Below are 21,669 nucleotides of genomic sequence, written 5' to 3'. Positions count from 1 at the left end.
AAACAGTCTCCACTTGAAAGCATATAAGCGTCTCGTAGAAGCTGCTCTAGAATTCAGTATAGTCTCGGTAGTTTCAGCAGAAAGACCGGGACATATGAACTCACTCTGCTCAGAGGCCACGCCCACAGATTCCATAGATCTGGCCTCGGGTGCCAAATCAGTCCCTGTGCTTGTGATAATAAATCCTGTCTGAGGGGAATCTCCCATGGAGAGCCCGCTAACAGATTGATCAGATCCACAAACCACGGCTGTGTGTGTGCCACCGCGGAGCCACCAGCAGCAGCTGTTCCACCCTGTCCACCCGTATTCTGCGTAATATCGCCGAAATCAGACAGATTGGGGGAAAACGCATACAAACTGGTCCTGGGCCAGTTGTGGGCTAATGCATCCAAGCCCAGGGGTGCTGGAGGGCATAGGGAGAAACCAAAGCGGGTAATGCGCAGTCGTGTTTGACGCAAACAATTCCACTTCGCTTCCCTGAAAATCTGCCATAGGAGACTCACCGTTTGGGGGTGCAATCCCCACTCCGCTTGCTCCAGAGTCTGCCTGGATAGCAAATTCGCTCCAAAGTCCAACGTCCGGGGACATGAACAGCTTGGATCAATAGAATTTAGTTCTGAAAACAAAGAACATGTTTCGCCAGCCTGCACAGGGGGCGAGAGAATAATCCTCTCTGATGATTCAGGTATGACACAACCGCTGTGTTGTCTGATCTGAGCAGCACATGACGGCCGATCAGCAGATTCGAGAAATACTGGAGAGCCAGAAAAACAGCCAGTAATTTCAACCTGTTTATGTGCCAACTCCCTTGACAAACAGCTCCCCAGTCGGTCAAAGACACATCCGTCGTGACAGTCTCTCGGGAAGCGCAAATCCCCAGCCGGACTCCGGTCAGGAGAATTCAGTCAGGAGAATTCGGTTGACATACATATTTTTAAGCGACATCACACATCGCCGTGTCACCGGAATCGTCCAATGCGGAGACAACGGGGTGAAACATTCCATACGTAAGCCCAGGCTGTTAAATGATTCAGCACAAGATCCCCATGAGAGTGTGCTTGAGTCTGCGATTGCGCTAAACACCAGCTAATCGCCTAAAATAGTTCAAACACGAACGCCCTGGTGCCGCAACGGGGCCAGAGATCCATCCATGCATTTTGAGAAATACTGATACGCTTTGCTCTCTAAAGCGAATCTGAGGAACTTCCTGAGTGCAAGATTCAGATGGTGTAAACCCAGAATGGGTCGTAATCCGTCAGTGTTTTTTTTTTTTTTTTTTTACCACAAAATGACGGCTGTAAAAAACCCCGCCTCCATCTGAGAGGGGTGTACTTCCTCTATAGCCCCTTTGCTCAGCAGAGTTGACATCTCCTGTCGCAGCACCGCTATTTCCATCGGCTTCGCCACCGTGGAAAGAATTCTGCGGAAAGGAGGCGGGCCTTATTGAAACTGAATGGTGTATCCATGACAAATCGTGCGTAACACCCATAGAGAAATGTCGGGCAAGCGTTCACACACGGCCGAGACCATACTAGCGGTCTCAAAATTTCCGCTTCCTGCAACGCTGTCATACATGTTAAAATATCCGGGCACGAAAAGCTCGTGGCGTTCGTGCACAGGGGAAGTGTATGTATAAGAGCCGTTGCGTCTCGTTGTGTATAATCCTGAAACGTGTCCACGGCAGGAATTAGGCCAACAGATTGAACATCGGGCTTTGCCGCTAGCGAAAAACGGCGGCTGTGCGAGCCGTCATAAATGGGTCGTCTGTGCAGGACCCTTGAATCGCCCCTCGAATTCTGAAAGCTGGATTGCGCAGAGTGTCTGAGGGAACGTTTGGCATTACAGCTCAATCCAATGCTGCTCGAAGCACAGTTTGCTGCGAGGCAAACAATGTAGAATGTGGGGACTGCAGTGAGAGGGTTAGATGTGCATAGCAATCCAACAGCACTCTCTGGTGGAGGGCACAGTCCCTGGCAAGCATTAAGGAAAACGCATGCGTCAAACTCGCTGCGTTTCGTTGTGTATAATCCTGAAGCGTATCCACGGCAGGATTTAATCCAACAAGATAAACATTGGGCCACGCTGCTAGCGAGAACGCGGCAGCTGTGTGAGCCGTCATACACTGGCCATCTTTGCCAGCCTCCGCGCCGTCCCTCAAACTCTGAAGGCTGGATTGTGCAGAGTGTCTGAGGGGGCGCGCGAATGAGAGCTCAGTTCAATGACGCTCGAGGTGCCTTTGCTGCGAGACAGTCAATGTTAGAGAACATGAAGGAAAACGCATGCATCAAACTCGCTGCGTTTCGTTGTGTATAATCCTGAAGTGTATCCACGGCAGGATTTAATCCAACAAGATAAACATTGGGCCACGCTGCTAGCGAGAACGCGGCAGCTGTGCGAGCCGTCATACACTGGCCATCTTTGCCAGCCTCCGCGCCGTCCCTCAAACTCTGAAGGCTGGATTGTGCAGAGTGTCTGAGGGGGCGCGCGAATGATAGCTCCGTTCAATGACGCTCGAGGTGCCTTTGCTGCGAGACAGTCAATGTTAGAGAACATGAAGGAAACGCATGCATCAAACTCGCTGCGTTTCGTTGTGTATAATCCTGAAGCGTATCCACGGCAGGATTTAATCCAACAAGATGAACATCGGGCCACGCCGCTAGCGAGAACGCGGCGGCTGTGTGAACCGTCATACGCTGGCCATCTTTGCTAGCCTCCGCGCCGTCCCTCAAACTCTGAAGACTGGATTGTGCAGAGTGTCTGAGGGGGCGCGCGAATGATAGCTCAGTTAAATGACGCTCGAGGAGCCTTTGCTGCGAGACAGTCAAATGTTAGAGTGTGGAAACTGCAGTGAGAGGCTTAGATGTGCATTAGCAGTCCAACAGCGCTCTCTGGAGGCGGGCACAGTCCTAAGCAAACATGAAGGAAAAACGCATGCGTCACATTCGCTGCGTTTCGTTGTGTATAATCCTGAAGCGTATCCACGGCAGGATTTAATCCAACAAGATAAACATCGGGCCACGCCGCTAGCGAGAACGCGGCGGCTGTGTGAACCGTCATACGCTGGCCATCTTTGCCAGCCTCCGCGCCGTCCCTCAAACTCTGAAGACTGGATTGTGCAGAGTGTCTGAGGGGGCGCGCGAATGATAGCTCAGTTAAATGACGCTCGAGGAGCCTTTGCTGCGAGACAGTCAAATGTTAGAGTGTGGAAACTGCAGTGAGAGGCTTAGATGTGCATTAGCAGTCCAACAGTGCTCTCTGGAGGCGGGCACAGTCCTAAGCAAACATGAAGGAAAAACGCATGCGTCACATTCGCTGCGTTTCGTTGTGTATAATCCTGAAGCGTATCCAGGGCAGGATTTAATCCAACAAGATAAACATCGGGCCACGTCGCTAGCGAGAACGCGGCGGCTGTGTGAACCGTCATACGCTGGCCATCTTTGCCAGCCTCTGCGCCGTCCCTCAAACTCTGAAGACTGGATTGTGCAGAGTGTCTGAGGGGGCGCGCGAATGATAGCTCAGTTCAATGACGCTCGAGGTGCCCTTGCTGCGAGACAGTCAAAGTTAGAGTATGGGGACTGCAGTGAGAGGGTAGATGTGCATTAGCAGTCTAACAGCGCTCTCAGTGAAGGGCATAGTCCCTGGCATATTAACATGAAGAAAAGCGTGTGCGTCAAACTCGCTGCGTTTCGTTGTATATAATCCTGAAGCGTATCCACGGCAGGATTCAATCCAACAAGATAACATCGGGCCAAGCCGCTAGCGAAAACGCGGCGGCTGTGTGAGCCGTAATCCACCATTTGAAGAGCAAAACTGTTGATTAACGCACTCGAGTGGGGGAGAGCGAGCACATGGAACTCCAGTGCATCACTGTATTCATATTCAAGCCGCACATATCGCCCCTAACCAACACCTCGTGCGGGGCCTCGGCGACCGCAGAAGCGAAACGGTGGGGGTTAGACGCAAGGCGACTTAAGAAATACACTCCAGAGCGCGGATACTTCCTAATGGCGTTAGTGCACAGGGGAAGTGTATGCATATTTTACTGTAGCCATAGGCTATCAAGGAGAGAACCTGTAGAGAGGCTGCAACGAACCTCTCATAAGTGCCTCCTCGTGATAACCCATCATACGGCTCCTACCTTTCGTTGACTCATCGCGTCCGCGGAGAGGAGTATACTGCTCATAGATGATCGCTGAGAACGTGAGATAATAGGGCACAGAAGATTCGCTTCGTACTGAAGGAATGAAATCTGAGGTAAATGGCGCGCGGCACCAGGTATATATATGCTTACGCATGCTGGGCGGTGCCACGCGCTATTTGGCCAATAAGATTGGCGGGATGGTATAGGGCTTCAGACATTCGTCACACCGAAGGTGTTCCCATACGTGGTGACGTCACCGCAGCATCGAAGTGACCTATGAAAGGCAACTTGCTAATGGCCGAGATGTTGCTACTTTCACATGGGAATCAACAACCAGGAAGAACACCTACGTAGAGCGGAAATGGTCTACACTGAGGAGGACGGACCCCCCACCAAAAAAATAACTCCTATCACCGTCATTAGTTACCCTTCTCAGGTGCATTTCCAGAATGTCAAAAATGCTGCACAACTGATATTAAAGAGTGTTATCACAAGCTGATGACTCAAATACAAATTTACACCCATTCTGCACGAGGCGCCCAGGGTTTTTTGTAACCGACTAGAACATTCGAGATCACACCCTTTTAATAACACTTTGAACATTTTATTTAGTCCTGATTATTTCATAAGTGTAAGTATGCAGGAAACAATTATAGGGAGTTTAACCCATTTATTCACACATTTGAATTCGAAGGATCTAATAAGAGTTGTTGATGTACTTTGCAACGATAAAATACAAACTCAGGTCGTACTGATGTTAAGATTTAAAACGATTACAGCAGTTTAATTTTATTTTGCCCCTATAAAAGATGTTATAAAACACATACAAGCACCATGTTTGGTACATATATTATTACTTATTCTAAATATTTATATGTTTAAAGGGTTTTAAAAGGAGTAGCTATATAATTTACCCCACAACTGCCTAGTAGTAAAAAATATTAAATATTTCTATAGTTTCCAACTCTACTTATGCCTTATTGAGTAACATTTTTGATTCAGTAAGAATAATCCCACGATAAAGCATGATTTCACATTGCATGCTGTTTTTCAGTATAAGAATTTTAATTATTTTTCCAAAGAGTAAAATGCATGTGCTAACTTTGGTGGAAATTTTGTGTTGGAATAAATGAGTTAACATGGTGACTCGATTCTGCAATCAAATGCACAGGTCTCAGGATAATTAAATAATGTACCAATAAATAAGCAAAAAAGCTAATTTGTGACAAAAGCAATAGAAATATTTAATATTACATTTATATATATATATATATATATATATGTGTGTGTGTGAGAAATAACTATGAAAAATTAAATGCACTATATAATAATCTGCTAAAATGTGAAGGCTATTTCTAAATGCTTTATAGAAATAATTATTGAGTCATAATACATATAGTTGTAATTTTTATTAGACAAAATATATCATTAAGAGATTTTTTGTTGAATACTTAATAATAATAATAAATAAATTATATATATATATACACTTTTTTTTTTTTAAATGTCAAGACAGAATCATGGAGTTGGTCAGCAAAAGATCTTTTTAATGTTCAAATTCAAACTGGGGGTACACTTTTATATACACCATGTTAAATGAAACGGTAGAATAATAAGAAAAGGCTCAAGTCCTGCTAATCTTGTATGACTGTACATAAAAAGCAAAAGTAACAAAATTATAGCTGAAAAAAAAAAATACAAACTGCTGATTGACAAGTCATCATACTGCAATATGTAAGACTGTGCTGCTACCTGCAATCAATCATGATTCTCTGACAGCTCACTATTTGGATACATTTTCAAGTATTTCTCCACCATGCTGTCCAAATCATGCTTAATGCCACAGTTAATAAAGAACAGAGCCATGCTCTTGTTTCTGTGATGCACAGGTGTATCTTCCAGGTATGTCTTCAGTCGTTGTTTCGCAGTGCTGCATTTGTCATTTGTCAAAGCAAAGACTGGCAGATGGTACAGGACTTTCAGGAGAGCACAGACGTTGGGGAAGAACTTCACATCGGACAGCTGAAGCGTCTCGTAGATGGTCGATGGCAATACAACATCTTTAGTGCCATGTTTCCATTTAATCTTCCAGCAGTGCAACTCAGCAGGAAAGGTGTCTGGGTTCAGCAAGTCAGCTTTATAAATGTCTGCACTGGTCTCCTCTGCAGTGTTGAACTTCAACTGTCCCATGATGGCAGGGACAAGTGACAAGGACTTCAGGGCCTTCAGATGATTTTCAGAGAAAAGATCAGACAGCTCCTTAATCACATGGCTGACCACTGGAATGGTTACTTGCTCTTTATAGTAGGTCTCAGGTTGAATTTCCTCACCAGAGGTTGGTCGTTTTCTATAGTACAGTCTGGGCACTTTCACTGGGATTTCAAGAGCTGCAGCCAGGTTAACAGCCTCCTCAAACCAGAACTCATGGTAGACCTCGATATTCTCGTAAACTTCATTCAGCGAATGCAGAACCGCAGTTAGACTGCTAGAAGCGAAGAAGACCTCGTTTGTTTGCCCTTGCAGATTCTTACCAAAGGCTCTGGAGAAGGAAAGTGTGTTCTTCAGCACCACTAATGTCATGACAAATTCAAAATCGGCCAATGCCTCGGATATGACAAAGGCCTTGTGTGCTACCTCATCGCTCCATTTGTGATCTTCATTGTCATGGACACTATCCATGCAAAGCAGCAGAGACTCCAGGAGGTCGACAGCTACTTCGAATGTATCATGCTGCTCTGTCCATTTCGAGTAACAGGCCTCTTTGAGGACATTGGCTTTTTCTTCATGTCCCTGGTAGTAGATCGAAATAGCACTTTCCAGCTGATTTTGCAACAATGGCGTTTTACTAAAAAACGCATCCAGCTTTTTCAGGGTAGACATAACGAGATGCACTCCTGTTAAGGTCATTGTGTTTGCCAGGCAGATGTTTAAAGAGCAACTGGAGCAAGGGGTGAGAACTGCTAGTGGGTTTAACTCCGCTATTCTGGCCACCACTGCTTTGACCTTCATAGCGGACACACCAGAACACAAATATGCCTGTCCTCTGCAGTACTGCATGTCCAGGCCATATTTATTGGTTACTTCAGCAATAAGCCTCTCGGTTATAGCCTCCACATCGCCTTCAAAAAGCAGGAACCCGACAAATTCTTCCCTTAGGCAGTTGGTCTCGTCCACAAAACGTATGAACAACGGGAGATGGCTCTCTCCACCTATCTCAACCAGGTTGTCTACTACCAATGAGAAGAAGCGTCCTTCTTTAACTTCAGCCAACAAGTCCTCACGAACACAGTTTTCGATCACTTCCAGCATCTGCTGCAATTGAGTAGAAGAGCAGTGCTCAAGGTTTACGGAGGACCCCTCGAACTTCTTTCTGAGGAATTCATCACCTGCATTGATGCGGTACTCCAACAGTGCCTGGAAGTTGCTGGGAGTGAAGCTTTTGCTTCTGGGTTCTTTGTCGGAGTGCCCATGCAGAGGGATGTTCTGTGTGCCCATCATCACGACAAGATCAAACAAAGACTTGAGAAACTCTTTGTTTAACGTTTCCTCATCAATGACCTGAGGGCTGCTGTCAACCCCATCACCATTTTTGCTCTCACTGATCTCTTTGATTGTTGCCTCAGTATTATCTTTCGTTGCCTCACCCTGGGAGTCCACTGAGAATATAAAAATATTTTTTATGTAAATTCAGTAATTATTTTGTTAATATATTCTATATATTAACATGCAAATATATAGAATGTGTCGCACAGCTTTATTACAACATTACTAAATAAAATCAGATTTTTATAAAATCCATCAAAATTACAGTTTGCATATGTAAATGTGTGAGAAAATAACAAACAACTCACATTTACTTTTCTTTGCTTCAGGGGCATCATTATTTTCTTTCTGTTAGAAACATACCTAATTCATTAGGAAATCATTCACATTCAGTATTTACACATAATGGGCTTTAAATCTTTACTTTGAAATGTTAAGAAACATGCATAATACAGTACAGTAACAACTAATCAATTAATATACTGTGCAGATATTACCTCATTATTCGACCGTTTGAGGGAAGGATTGTCAAATATAGTTGGTATAGCATTATCCTTCAGTACAGTCCTGAAAGGGCTCTGGATAATAATCACAATAATGAGCAAAGCAACATGTTAGAGATCACATGTTATTTATTGATGAGAAGTTGCGAGGTCAATCTGTTTTACCTGACTACAACTTTTTACACAACAATTTCTAATTCTTGTATGATTATTCTACATGCAGTTTTTGGAATATTTATATTTTTAAAGAAATTTGTCACTGCAGGCGCAGGACAATTTAAGTGAATCGCAAATTGAGCAGAAATGACACCTAAAATACACACTTTATGTACAACAACTTCATATGTTTTAAGATGCATTCAATTTAAAGGTATAGTACATTTTTACAATTTATTTTTACAATTTATTTTTACAAAACAAGTACATATGAACTGCACAAAAAGAATAATAACAACTTACGGTTTTGGTTATCAAGTTAGGTTCAAAGTGCCTGGCACACAGTCTGTGATATTTGTTCAGATGGTCCGGCGCTTTGTCTTTAAGGTCTGAGCGACTGCAGTTTTCCACCCATTTCTTACACCTAGGAAATAAAATATCTCATGAATGGAGAGATGTTAGCATCTAGCATAGCAGTTATTAATACAATGGTGTGGCTATAGTATTAAAATGCTATAATAAAGTGCATATTATGTCTTTACTGTAATATACGACGTTGATCGTGTCTAGCTTCTAATAGACAACATACACAATGGGATCAACATAGTTCATATCTATGACAGATATAGTTACATTCACCACATACAATCATAACTGCACTGTAAAAGCAAGTTGGGCTAACAAACAGATTTATTTTATTTGAACAATACAAAATGCAAAGTAAAACTGGGCCGACTGAAAAACAACTCCTAATGTTAACGTTAGTTCTCTAAGAATACTTTGTGCAGTATATAAACACTATGTAATGTACGACAGATTCAACTTTGCATCTGATCTGCCATGCGAGCTAACTGGCTCAGTAATAGCTCTGCACACAACGGTAAATAAATGAAGTTAAATGAAGGTTAAACACGACGTCGTCTATCGTCTAGATGACAAAGAGTAAGCTCGGGAAGCAAAAGGTGTGTAATTTACCTCTCTGGGTCTCGTGGAAACCTGAAGAACGCCAGCACCGAATGAGTACTATTCCTGGAGCAGTTTAGCGCCGCGCAGAAATTAGGCATCGTGCGTACACTTTGAGTCGAATCTTTAATAGCGACTCAAGTTCATTGGACTCAATGTGATGATACTCCGGTTGGAAAGTTAAAAAATAGATAGTTTTAGAGATTAATAAAGTGGTAAATTGATGGGCACTCTAGTGCTTTGTGTGGCCTGGAGGAGAAGCGCGTTGGAGTTAGTCTCCGTCCCACAATGCTTTGCGAGTTCAAATCTCCAGCCAATCAGCATGCGCTTACAGGAAGAAATTGGCGGCAGCTAAGAGATAACCATGGATAGATTTCATTTTTTTTTTTTTTTTAGCAATACTAAGGTAATAGTTCAGCCAATAACTGATAGACGCGTCATTTACTCGCATTATATAAATATTTACAATTTTTTGTAGAAACCAAAACCTTTTCCGTCTCCATTCTCTTTGATTGTATTTCTTTCCCATACAGAAAAACTGAAAGATGGCTGAACCTGTCATCCTGACTGAAGTCATAAGTTTTGGAATAGCGTGAGTCATGATTGCATAAACCACAATTGTCATGTTTTCATTAACACTTAACTACACACACAAATAGTAAAAACAATTTTTGTTACACTGACACAATGAAACATTTATATTGCACTGATATATTCTTTATTAAAATGTCTTACGGTCACTAGCTACTTCAGTGATCACAGTTATGGTTAAAATACAGTGAATGGTCATCTTGCCTTTAAAAAGACATGGTCACTTCTAAGGGATGAATGAAATCCTCTGTAGAAATTAAGTCTAGTTAATTAAATTACTTTACTGTGGGTTTAGACAATTTGACGGCATCTTAAAAATCTTCAAGAGAAATTACAGATAAATGCAAAATTCTTTGGTTTGTTCATTTTTCAAAACAAAACAAATCATACTTTTTACAGCCATGTCATTTTTTTCAGCTTCCAGGTTCACAAAATGAACAAAGCAGTGGTGTTAAAATGTAAAAGAAAACATGAAGAGGCTCTTATATACTGCATGAGCCTTGTTAGCATAGAAGTTAACTTTTTATAATATTGCCTATAAATCAAATTATTGTCTTAAAACAGTTAAGCCATTACAGTTAAGAGATTAGTGTTTAGCAGCCCAATGTAACAAAAACTTAAATATTTAAATAAACTATTTTAATAGTATCACATAGAATACTTCATGTAGGTGTTACGTATGCTATAAATGTCCAATTTTGAAAGTGACATCAACATCAGCTTATAATACTTAACTGAATACTTTTGCTAAGTATTCAGGCTGATCTGGCATGTCCTCCAGTAGTGCTGGGTTTTTTCTGTAGATGTAAACATTTGCATCTGCATCTTCAGTCTGCACCAGCTCAGCCAGTGAGACGACGCATGTATCGTGGTCATTCAGCATACCTGGCAGACGAGAGGACTTACGTTGGATTCGTGTTGATCGCCGCACAGGCGTCAGAAACTTGAGGTCTTTGATGGTGCTTTTGCGTCGCGAGCCACTGCCTTGTGTAGTTTCACATTCAATTCTCTTTTTCACACTAAAGGATGAGAAAACCAAATGAACACTTCTTACACATTGTTTGTGTCTTTCTCCGTACTGTTAAATTACCCCAAACACACCTTTGCAGATATGGAGTTGTTTTCACATTGTATTTCACAATGGATGACCCCGCCATTTCTGGAGTGGTGCTCTTCAACTCCTCATCACTGTCATCATCTTCACTCCCAAATGGCTTCTTCTCTATAGATTCTCGATCATCATCCTTATTCGCTATGACAGCCTTCTTCGTGTCTTCTGTAAGGTCGCTCTCTGGGTCTTCTTCATCTCCCATTTCCTCCTCTTCCAGAATTTCAAACACTTTATCGGTTTCCTGTTCCTCCATTTGCACTTCCATTCTTTTCTTTGCCACCATATCGGATTTGTCAAAATGTATACCTGTCGAGGATGGGCAAAAACATAAGAGCAATTTATAAAAAAAAAACATTATAACTCAAAAAGAGTATAAGTTTGATTATTCTGGTAATGAATTTGCAGTTCCTGCATAAAGAATCAGGATGAGACTCACCATCTTCACCTGACGAGGGCGTCTCTATTGCCTCCAATTTTTCACACAAGTTCAACACCAACTGCATATTGCATAGAAGCAAATCAGAAATGACAATAAAAAAAATCCCAATATACATCAGAGAATATCTATTTGTGTGCCTATCTATCAGTTTCACAAATAAGCCTATCTTATGGTTCTTACCGACTCCATCCTTATCTCGGTGTCGATTGGCAAATCCGTATCACTGTTGTTCAGCAAGTCTAGTGTGGTATTCATAATAGTGCTTGATCTCCTAGAGCACACCGTTTTAGTGTCAGGGACTTCAATATCATTAGTCTGGTTGTCAGTCTTCAATGCAGCAGTTGGTTTTACAGCCTCAGTCTGGACGACATGATGAGATTGGGAACCAATTGTGCCTTTGGGTCCTGTTTTAGGCTGTGGAGCTGGTTTTAGTGAAAAGGTTGTCAACTTTTCTGATATCGGAGGCCTCTTCAGAGCTTTTCCTTTAGATGCCAGCCACATTGCAAGCTTTGCTCTGAAAGTACAGTATAAGTAAACATAAGACAATCACATCAACATATCATCTGCTATCTGCAGATTGTCACATTTGTCCAGGTAAAACTTATCAGGTTATGCTTGGCTGAAGTTTATAAAACACATACATTATTGTTCAAAAGTTTGGTGTCTGTAAGATTTTTCTAATGTTTTTTGGGGGAAAAAGTCTCATGCTCAACAAGGCTGCATTTATTTGACCAAAAATGCAGTAAAACAGTAATATTGTGAAATAATATAACCATTTCAAATAAATTTTCTATTTTCAATTTAGTCTTAAATGGAATTAATTTTTTGTGTTGGCAGAAAATATTTATTGGACACATTTCTGTTCATTACGGTCACTGTTTGGGTGTAATATTTTTGTGGAAAGTGTGATTCTTCTTTGATTAATAATTTTTTGTTACTTACTAAATAAATGTCTTTACCGTCACTCTTGATCAATTAATCTATCTTGGCTTATTAATAATAAACATTTAATAATTAAACTTTTCATTGGTATTGTACACAACTCACCTTCTCTCTTCAGCCGTCTCTACTTGTAATTTGTACTGGCTGACTGTACTTGTGACAGGCCTGCGGACTTTCTGTTCAGTGGTGGCTATTTTGGGTTTCTCCACCTGCGCAGTCATCTCTTTCTTCTTTAAGGTGTTTGGTTTGCTGATGGCCGAGCGCCCTGTAGCTAGAGGGGCTGAACTGGGAGGAGCACGAAGACCTGCATGGGAGACAGTACCTGGGAACTTCTGTGGTATCCGTTTATGGGAAACCGACTTCTGGACTGTTTTTTCAGGGGCATTCAGCTGGATATCAGAGACAGATTTCGGTCTAGATGACAAAGCAGAGTTTACTTTGGGTTTAGTGGATGCCCACAGGGAAGTAACAGACTTGGACCGAACTTTAGACAATTCAAGTTTTGGTCTGGTCACATCTGGTTTTGAAATCGCTTTCTTTTCTGTGGTCTTCACGTCCCCACTGGTTTTTCTGAAACAGTCAATTTTAGACTGTACTACACAACCCTTATATGTGCCAGGTTTGGATTTCTGGATGGCAGAGACAGTGGAGGGTGGTTTATGAACTTCTTCCACAAGCTTTTTGTGTCTTTCAGTCTGCTGCTTACGGAAGGCCTGGCTTAGTGTGTTATGCTCTGTGGGATCAGCATTAGTTTTGGCCTTCGGTCTAACAACCTTTTCTTTCTCTCTTGTTCCAAAGATATCCTCCTTAAGATCATGCTTTGACTGAAGGGGTGCAGATTTACATAACACTTTTTGTTTTGATACAATACTGCTGATGACTTGTTTTTTTGGATTACATACTGGTTTAGTGTTTTCCTTATTGCTCTGAATAGAAAGAATAAAGAAGCAGTATTAAACAAACTACATTTTAAGCACACATACATCTTTCCCACACGTACATGTGAGAAAAAAAAAAAGTTATAAATCTATGATAGAGCTGGGCTGTTTCACAAAATTTAATATGATCACCTTTCTCACCACCGACTTCATTCTGTGCAACTAGCAGTGGAGCTTTTCGAAGATGATGAACTTCCCCTGTAGAAGATCACATTGTTATAACATTCAAACAAACAAAACAAGAAAAATTGTCTCAAAAAAATAAGTCTATAGACCCAATATTCAATAAAAGATATGTAAAATAAGCAACAACAAAAATATGCTATTTTTGTCGATTTTATTATTAATATTTTACATGACAGATAAATGTATATATTTTATGATATATATTTTGTATCTGACGACACTAGATGCTTGGGGGGGAAAAAACAGTTGGAAAATGCAGGGTTGCGCCCAGACAAACCTGAATACTTCAGAACATATCAGACAATAATTTCTGGTTTTATACCAGTTCTAAAAGATTCGGTGTCGAGTTTCCAGTATAATAACACGCTTCAAAAAGATCCAAATCATGACAATAACGTTACTCACAAACCATTGGTAACAGTCACCCAAACAAAACATCTAACGTTACTTACGTTATCTACTGCTTCTTCAATCAGTCAGGTAAAACCAGTATAAATGTCTCAGTACTGAATTTGTAGAACAAATCTTCTTCACATTCAAACACAGACAGCGCACGCTCTTTCAAACAGATTTGAGTTCAGCTGCGCGGCGAGCTGTCGGATTGGAGAAAACCGTTTGTGAGTCACTTTTGCCTGCGAATCGTATTTGTTGTCTCCGATCACGTGATCAATGTTGACGCGTTCGAGTTGGCCCCACCCATTTGACTGAAAGCTAAGGAGCTGCCTGATTTGAATCAAAATAAAATTCCTTTAATAACTACTCAGTGGCAGTTTCAAAACTGTTGAGGAACCCAGATGCCCTAAATTCCATTCTAATGACATTAATGTTTTAGATAGCCTTAGTTTTTGTAAGAAAATCAATGTAATGTAATTTTTGATAGCTCTAGACACTAAGAAATTGTTTATATATTGCTTATATATTATACGTGTATATTTATATTCTACACACAGTTCAGAAAGTTTGGACACTTCATTTGTTCTCCCAAAAGGCCTAGAAGTGCATAGCAAATCACATTCAGCCACTAGATGGCAGAAGATTCCACAGTCTTGATGCTCGCTCTAAAATGATTAGAAAACCCATTTGAACAATATGACTGAAAAGTGCCTTCGTTTCAGTGTGTTAATGAGTAAATAAGGAGTTGTATCTGTTAGGCTATGACTCCAACTGTGATCTCAAATTGCTTTCCTCAGGGGTTCCACTTTAATTAATATAATATTTAATTCATGTGATATTCTGCTGACTGCATCATGTGAGGTCTGTCACACTTGTGGTCATTTCTGCTAGTTAATTATGACCTTTATTTGAATAAAGTAGGGCAAATAATTTTACTCTGTCTATAAACGTGTCTTGACTAATTTCCTGGAATTCAGAGGCAAGAAGGAACCAATCTATCTGGTTGGATAATCAAGCAACTTATTGGTTATTCTGTTTTAAGTAGATTTGGACCATGAAAAGCATTGTTTTCTATGTTGGACAATAAATCGGCCATGGATCTAGCTACTTAATATCTGCTAACATTTACATTTTATTAAATTTAATATGAAAAGATATTCAGTCCTGATGGTACGACAGAACAAATAATAAAGAAAATTAAACAAGTAGACTTCAAATATTCCGCTGATGACAACCCTACTAACTAAAGCCATGCATTCCCAGTCCTGCATTTAATCTTGACAGTAAACCTAGTTGCATACTATTAAACAATTTCTATGAGGGCATCATAGAAACCACCTGTACAGCTTCCACCTTCATTTGCTACAGAACTGGTGTTTGTGTACTGAACTCATCTTGAACTCAAATGTAACTTGAGTTTAAACTGCACATCAATAACAGCGCCTATTAAGGACATCACCAGAGTAAATTTGGGTGGCATTATAGCCTTGTGAAATAGAGGGGGGTAATGGAGATTGTTAATGTTCAATACTTGCTTATGACTGTTACTGTTCACATCAGATCAAAATGCTTTCTAGGATATAAAATAGAATAGTTTCGATATCACCAGAGTAAATTTGGGTAACAATAAAATAATGTGTGAAACCGAGACGAGTGATGAATTTCTCTAACCTGTTAGATTTGCCTTATCAGATTTGGAGACCCAGTTGGACCAAAATTTTATTTTTTAGGATATAAAGTAAATGAGGTTAGATATCAACAGTGTGAGTTTAGGTAACATCAAACCACTCTATATGAAACAGAGAGGGGTAATGGATTTCAGTAATGTTTCATTTCCTTGTCAGATTTGATGATATTGCTGTATGTCTGTTACTGTAAGCATCGGACCAAAATACTTTTCAGGACATAAAATAGAGAAGGTAAGATATCACCAGAGTGAATCTGGGTAAAATTAAAGCCATTCTGTGTGAAATAGATGGTCATAATGGATTTTGGTAGTTGAGAATAAACTGTCTATAATAAACAGTGTTGCCATGGTTATTAGGAAATATCTGACCAAAGACATTTGATCATCTTATTCAATCAACCTGACTCAAGACAATACAGGTGTAAAGACAGTAAATCGTCCATTAAAAAAATAGAGCAAAGGTGAAATGATCTTAATACATACAGACAGCTTGTTTTCCCATTAGTCTGACAGATTCTGCTCGTTTTAGCTGAAAACATGGCAAAGCAATGCATTTGTCAAAACTCCACCACGTGTAACAATGATTTTCCGTTCCACCATTGGCCTGTCCTTCTCACTGACAGGTTTAGCGTAATTGAGTGGAAAACTGTATGAACTCTCCCCCACTCAGTCAAGTGTTAAACCAGGGTGAGGTTTGATGAAATGCTGTAATTATCAGTAACAGTTCAGTAACTTCTTCAGACAGACATATGCATTCCTAAAACTATAACAGCACGCGTGTGTGTGTGTGTGTAGGTTTGCTGATAGTGTTAAACGGGAACAGCAGATCGCCAATAACTTCTGATCAGCCTTTACATCTTCCCGCAGTGTGAATCCCTGCAGTTTCGTATTCCATCGGCGAATACTTCCGCACTGCATCACCCTGTAGGAAATTAACACCAGGCAATCCATCATTTCAAAAGAGAAAGATACACGCAGGTTAAAAATACACAGATCATGCAGATCAGGAATGAAGTTTACAGAGTCTCTGTTAGAGCACTTAAATAAAAGTGATTATGAAAAACAAATAAACTAAAAAAAAACTCAAAATGAGCATTGGTGAAATGCATTTTTAAAATAGTTTCTTTAAATATAAACATTGATATATCCTCAACAACTGAGTTTTTAAATGACAGTATTTATTTACAAATGCAGTGAAATAAAATGGACATTTATCCATGTTGTATAAAAGTTGTAAATACCAAACAAAGATCATATAAGTCACAATCTATTGTCAAACATACAATGATTAGCAAATACACAGTCCGTTTCAGTATATTATTGCAGCAGAGATATTTAAGGCAATAACAGGACATTATTGAAATGCATAATATAGAATACAGTAGGTTATTATAATAACACAATATCCCAAAACACAACAACTTAAGCCACAGAGAAAACTTTACTTACACAAACATGATAAAAAAGCAACGATAAATGAGAGTAATACAATAGAGTCCTTCTGAACACAGAAGGTCAAAATGAGTCATTTGACAAATATTCCTTTTTAATGATACTGGCACCACTTGAAATGCAAAAGATCGCAATACAGGTCAAAGGTCAGTCCTAGGAAAAATCTCATGTGGGAACTGTCGTGGAAAGTTAACCGTTCAGTCATGTCTCCTTATATACGATATGTGTGTGGGAAGTGCACAGGATGTAGAAGAATCTCTGAATCGGAGAATGAAATTCATGCCCATATACGTACTGTTTATGGTTTCCTCTACTGTTGTTTTGTCTTCCACATGTTTAGTAAGGGTAGTGTTTCTGTTTCTTCCCTGCGAAACATGCCATCCACGTGCACAACAGCATGGCCACCACAGCTCCAGCCCCGGTGCAGTAATAAGCCCATCCGATCTCACAAGAACCTGAAAGAAACATCAACCTCAACAATTAATACTCAAAAGGTATTATGTTCACACAATATATAATGTGAGGCACAATATATTGTGTATATGATATCTCCAGTCTGCCTAGCCATAAAAAACAAAAATAAAATAAAATCTGAAATTATCTTTATACTAACGTACCAAGTTCGAACTGGTCAGAGCTGTTGCCACAAGTCTGTCTGACCTCTTCACTGTCCCACCCTAAAGGGTACAGGGCACACCCCGATCCAATCAGCAGCCCTGCAGAGAGAGAAAACACACTGTGAATACAAATAGACCTAAAAGTACACTTTATAACATGACTAAGAGCTCACGTTGTTTCACGCTGTGTTAAGAGAAGAGCATGATATCTCTTGAAAAATATATGATAACCATGAAAAACAGCACTTTATGCATTCTGTCACTGGTCTGAAAAGCTGTTATTTGTTTTACTGCAAACAATGCAGGATCATTAACTAGTTTTTTTATATATGACACAAATACTTTATCACAAGCAAATGCAAACACACACCTCCGCAGAGACGATAAAGCACAAATCTTGTTTTCATCTGGGCTCAAGATCCAAACAGCTTTGAAAATATGATAATTAATGCAGCAAGTAGCTTATTTATAAATGAGCTTCTTGGGAACGCTTTCATATTTCCCCTTTTATGTTATTACCAATGCAGCAAAAATAACCAGGCATGTATTTCCCACCAGAAGCATATAAAAACATGGTTTCAATAATGCTCCTCCTCTCCTGTGAGCTCTAAATTCTTACCAGTACATTTCCTAATAAAGAACAACTGCATGTGCCTTCATCTACCCAGATGCTTTGCTTTATGGTCGCTAAAGTCAGGCTCTTTTTTTCAGTGAATATTTTGTGATTATGAATTCTATATGTATATATTCGAGTTATTATATACAGAATATTATATAAATAATATAATATTTATATGAATATTATTATTCATATTATATATCAAATAAAAACACAGGTCAAAAGTTTGGAACAATTAGGATTTTATGCTAACCAAAGCTGCATTTAATTGATCATACAGTGAAGAGTAATATTGTGAAATATTATTACAATTTTTAAATAATTGTTGAGCACATTGCTATGTGTATTATGTAATGCTTGGTTCTCTTTGTGTCTGGTTACAAATGATGGGTGTGTGATCATCTCAAGTTGTCTGTGGTAATGAAAGGACAGAGGACTGAACACAAAGAACACTCCCAAACTGCCAAAGCACAAGCTAAAGCCCAGTAACAGTTTATTTTTGGAATGATGTGCTTTCATTTGGACTTAAGACTTTGATGTAACAGACATTCTTTGATATAAAAAAGTATTTTCTTCAAATGCCTCCTGTTCAGCAGTTCTTCTTGACCAAGACAAAAATGGACCATTGTATGCCATATAAAACTAGTACAGACTAGGTATAATTCAATACAAATAAATAGAATGAATGCTATGTTTTTCCAACCAAATACGCACTTAATGTATCATATACTAGGTAGATTGCACAACGAAACTAGAATGCATTAGCATTCACTGCAAAAAAAAAAAGTACTACAGAACTAGCCTGAGAGACACTATGCATTACAATACATTTACGCACTAAATGTAGCATATACTAGGCTAAACAACCAAACCAGTATGCAATAGGTAGAATTCACTACAAAAATGTACTACACAACTAGAGACTGCACTACAAACCAAGTGAGCACTAATGTAGTATCTACTACACTGAACAAAATTATTAACGCCACACTTTTGTTTTTGCCCCCATTTTTCATGAGATGAACTCAAAGATCTTAGACTTTTTCCATGTACACAAAAGGCCTATTTCTCTCAAATACTGTTTACAAATCTGTCTAAATCTGTGTTAGTGAGCACTTCTCCTTTGCCGAGATAATCCATCCACCTCACAGGTGTGGCAAATCAAGATGCTGATTAGACATTATGATTATTGCACAGGTGTGCCTTAGGCTGGCTACAATAAAATAGGCTTTTTGTGTTTTGATTCACAAAAGTGTTGTGTTTATAATTTTGTTCAGTATATGTAGAGTGCACAACAAAACTAGTATGTACTAGGTGCCCTACACTACAAAATACTGTCAAATATAAAAGTTGATAAGGAGCATGTGAGTAATGTATATTACTGGACCTGAACAAACAGATTGAGCAGCACTAGAGCTCAGAATAAGAGGAACCCAAAAGGAGTTTTGCTTTGACTCAAGAATGAATCAAGGGAACAAAGCAAAAATACATATAAAAAATATAATAAATAATGATCTCACGAAATGTGTGTGTTTACAACATATGTGTTTAGGTAACACGACGAAAAGGGCATTGTGTGCGATGGATAAAGTCTCTTGAGTGCTGCTACATATTTAGAGGAAAAAGCGCATCAATCTGAAACAGAGGAAAGTATGTGTGAGAGAGGCACATGTTAACACAATCCAGCATAGGAAGTGCTATTTCTGAACATTTAATCTCTAAGGATTCTCATGTTGCTCCCATATAGAGATCAAGCTCTAAACCGAAACCCATAATCCTATTTTAAACCCTCATCTAAACACAATTCTCTCCCTGCATGGAGAGTGGTAGGGTTTGAATTTTCAATCAGGCCAAAAAAATAGTGACCAACTTCAATCTTCTCACACACGTCTTGGCAATGCCAATGATTAGGAGACCAGCAGCATTTTATTTGAGAAAAAAAACTAAAAACATATTTAATAAATTTAAGTTAATAAATGAATAAGAATTTAAACATTTATTATAAATAAAAATAAATTTTCTAATAAATTTCTAAAATTCCAAACTTCTAAATATCCACAATGGATGCATTGTTATTTTTAAGAGTTTAATAAAAAATATTTATTATTATTATTAATAATAATAATACAAATACATATTATTATTATAAATACATATATTTAATAAAAAAAATAGTTATTTAAAAATGTAACAATATGAACTCTATTTGCAATCTATAAAATCAAACTAAGAATAAAATATACACAGAAAAGCATTAACTAATCAAAAAAATTATTCACTGTAAACCCGAATGTTCAAATTATTAAAAAAGATTCAATAGTGTATACTCAAAGTTTTGGAAAAGGTTCTACTAACTTAATTATTTCAAGTTGGTGTAACATAGTCTTCCTTTTTGAGTAATTTTAACTACATTTTTTTATTAAATTGAACTTTTTTGTGAATAAGCATAACTTAAAAACATAAATTAAATACAACTTAATAGAATTAAGTAATTACATGCTAAGAATGATGAAGTCCTGTTATTTCTATTATTTCAAATAGAGATTATTTAAAAATAAACTTAATTTATATAGCATATTTATATTTATATAGGCTTGACTGCCATCTTCCTCGACTGATGAGTTTATTCAGACAAAAGGCATCAAAAACTGGGAAGATATCAGATGCTCTGGCTGTTTTTTTTTTTTAAATCCATGATGAACAGGTAAATAGATTATCACACCATTCATAGGTTGAACCAGTGGAACATTGAACGGGTTCAATGATTCAAACAAGCTTTGTGAATTTAGCAATTAGTCCAATTTGTGTTTGCCATTTGTCTGATTGCATTTAATATGTGAACAGGTTATTTGTGGACATATGTCCTGATTGGACTGTTTTAAATCAGCTTTGATCAATAAGCTCTTCAGTATATACAACCCGAATTCCGGAAAAGTTGGGACGTTTTTTAAATTTTAATAAAATGAAAACTAAAGGAATTTCAAATCACATGAGCCAATATTTTATTCACAATAGAACATAGATAACGTAGCAAATGTTTAAACTGAGAAATTTTACACTTTTATCCACTTAATTAGCTCATTTAAAATTTAATGCCTGCTACAGGTCTCAAAAAAGTTGGCACGGGGGCAACAAATGGCTAAAAAAGCAAGCAGTTTTGAAAAGATTCAGCTGGGAGAACATCTAGTGATTAATTAAGTTAATTGATATCAGGTCTGTAACATGATTAGCTATAAAAGCTTTGTCTTAGAGAAGCAGAGTCTCTCAGAAGTAAAGATGGGCAGAGGCTCTCCAATCTGTGAAAGACTGCGTAAAAAAATTGTGGAAAACTTTAAAAACAATGTTCCTCAACGTCAAATTACAAAGGCTTTGCAAATCTCATCATCTA

At 38.9% G+C, this 21,669-nt stretch overlaps 3 protein-coding genes across 3 annotated transcripts in view; all 3 read right to left on the bottom strand.

The window, feature by feature from the left end:
* Window positions 1-5,667: 5,667 nt before the first annotated feature.
* On the bottom strand, window positions 5,668-9,592 carry LOC132132169 (52 kDa repressor of the inhibitor of the protein kinase-like). The gene is made up of 5 exons (XM_059544473.1): window positions 9,319-9,592; window positions 8,647-8,767; window positions 8,182-8,262; window positions 7,993-8,032; window positions 5,668-7,797 (listed from the first exon to the last, which is right to left on the bottom strand). Exons 1-5 carry the CDS (start codon window positions 9,405-9,407, stop codon window positions 5,900-5,902), a joined length of 2,229 nt encoding a protein of 742 aa, XP_059400456.1. The 5' UTR covers window positions 9,408-9,592; the 3' UTR covers window positions 5,668-5,899.
* A 409-nt stretch (window positions 9,593-10,001) lies between these two features.
* On the bottom strand, window positions 10,002-14,151 carry LOC132132459 (cytoskeleton-associated protein 2-like). Its single transcript, XM_059544836.1, has 7 exons — window positions 13,966-14,151; window positions 13,460-13,525; window positions 12,495-13,315; window positions 11,628-11,961; window positions 11,445-11,505; window positions 10,999-11,314; window positions 10,002-10,916 (listed from the first exon to the last, which is right to left on the bottom strand). Exons 2-7 carry the CDS (start codon window positions 13,478-13,480, stop codon window positions 10,628-10,630), a joined length of 1,842 nt encoding a protein of 613 aa, XP_059400819.1. The 5' UTR covers window positions 13,481-13,525; window positions 13,966-14,151; the 3' UTR covers window positions 10,002-10,627.
* A 2,586-nt stretch (window positions 14,152-16,737) lies between these two features.
* LOC132132078 (LHFPL tetraspan subfamily member 6 protein) overlaps window positions 16,738-21,669 on the bottom strand; it is a 31,487-nt gene continuing 26,555 nt past the window's right edge. The window contains exons 3-4 of the mRNA XM_059544314.1: window positions 17,663-17,761; window positions 16,738-17,500 (exon numbers count right to left, since the gene is read on the bottom strand). Coding sequence (XP_059400297.1) covers window positions 17,382-17,500; window positions 17,663-17,761 — 218 coding nt within the window. The 3' untranslated portion in view covers window positions 16,738-17,381. The remainder of the gene's footprint in view (window positions 17,501-17,662; window positions 17,762-21,669) is intronic.

Source organism: Carassius carassius, chromosome 49 (genome assembly GCF_963082965.1).
Source record: "Carassius carassius chromosome 49, fCarCar2.1, whole genome shotgun sequence".
Lineage (NCBI taxonomy): Eukaryota > Metazoa > Chordata > Actinopteri > Cypriniformes > Cyprinidae > Carassius > Carassius carassius.
This window is presented reverse-complemented; position numbering and strand designations above follow the sequence as displayed.

Bases quoted from the DNA above. Each gene is read 5' to 3' on its own strand.
- LOC132132459 (XM_059544836.1), bottom strand. From the start codon at position 13,480: ATGAAGTCGGTGGTGAGAAAG. The intron at 13,316-13,459 runs GTGATCATATTA...CTTTCTATTCAG, and splicing joins TGAAGTCGGTGGTGAGAAAG to AGCAATAAGGAAAACACTAA. The intron at 10,917-10,998 runs GTGTGTTTGGGG...CTCATCCTTTAG, and splicing joins ACAACTCCATATCTGCAAAG to TGTGAAAAAGAGAATTGAAT.
- LOC132132169 (XM_059544473.1), bottom strand. From the start codon at position 9,407: ATGCCTAATTTCTGCGCGGCGCTAAACTGCTCCAGGAATAGTACTCAT. The intron at 8,768-9,318 runs GTAAATTACACA...TTTATTTCCTAG, and splicing joins TTTCCACGAGACCCAGAGAG to GTGTAAGAAATGGGTGGAAA. The intron at 8,033-8,181 runs GTAATATCTGCA...TGTTTCTAACAG, and splicing joins TCAAACGGTCGAATAATGAG to AAAGAAAATAATGATGCCCC.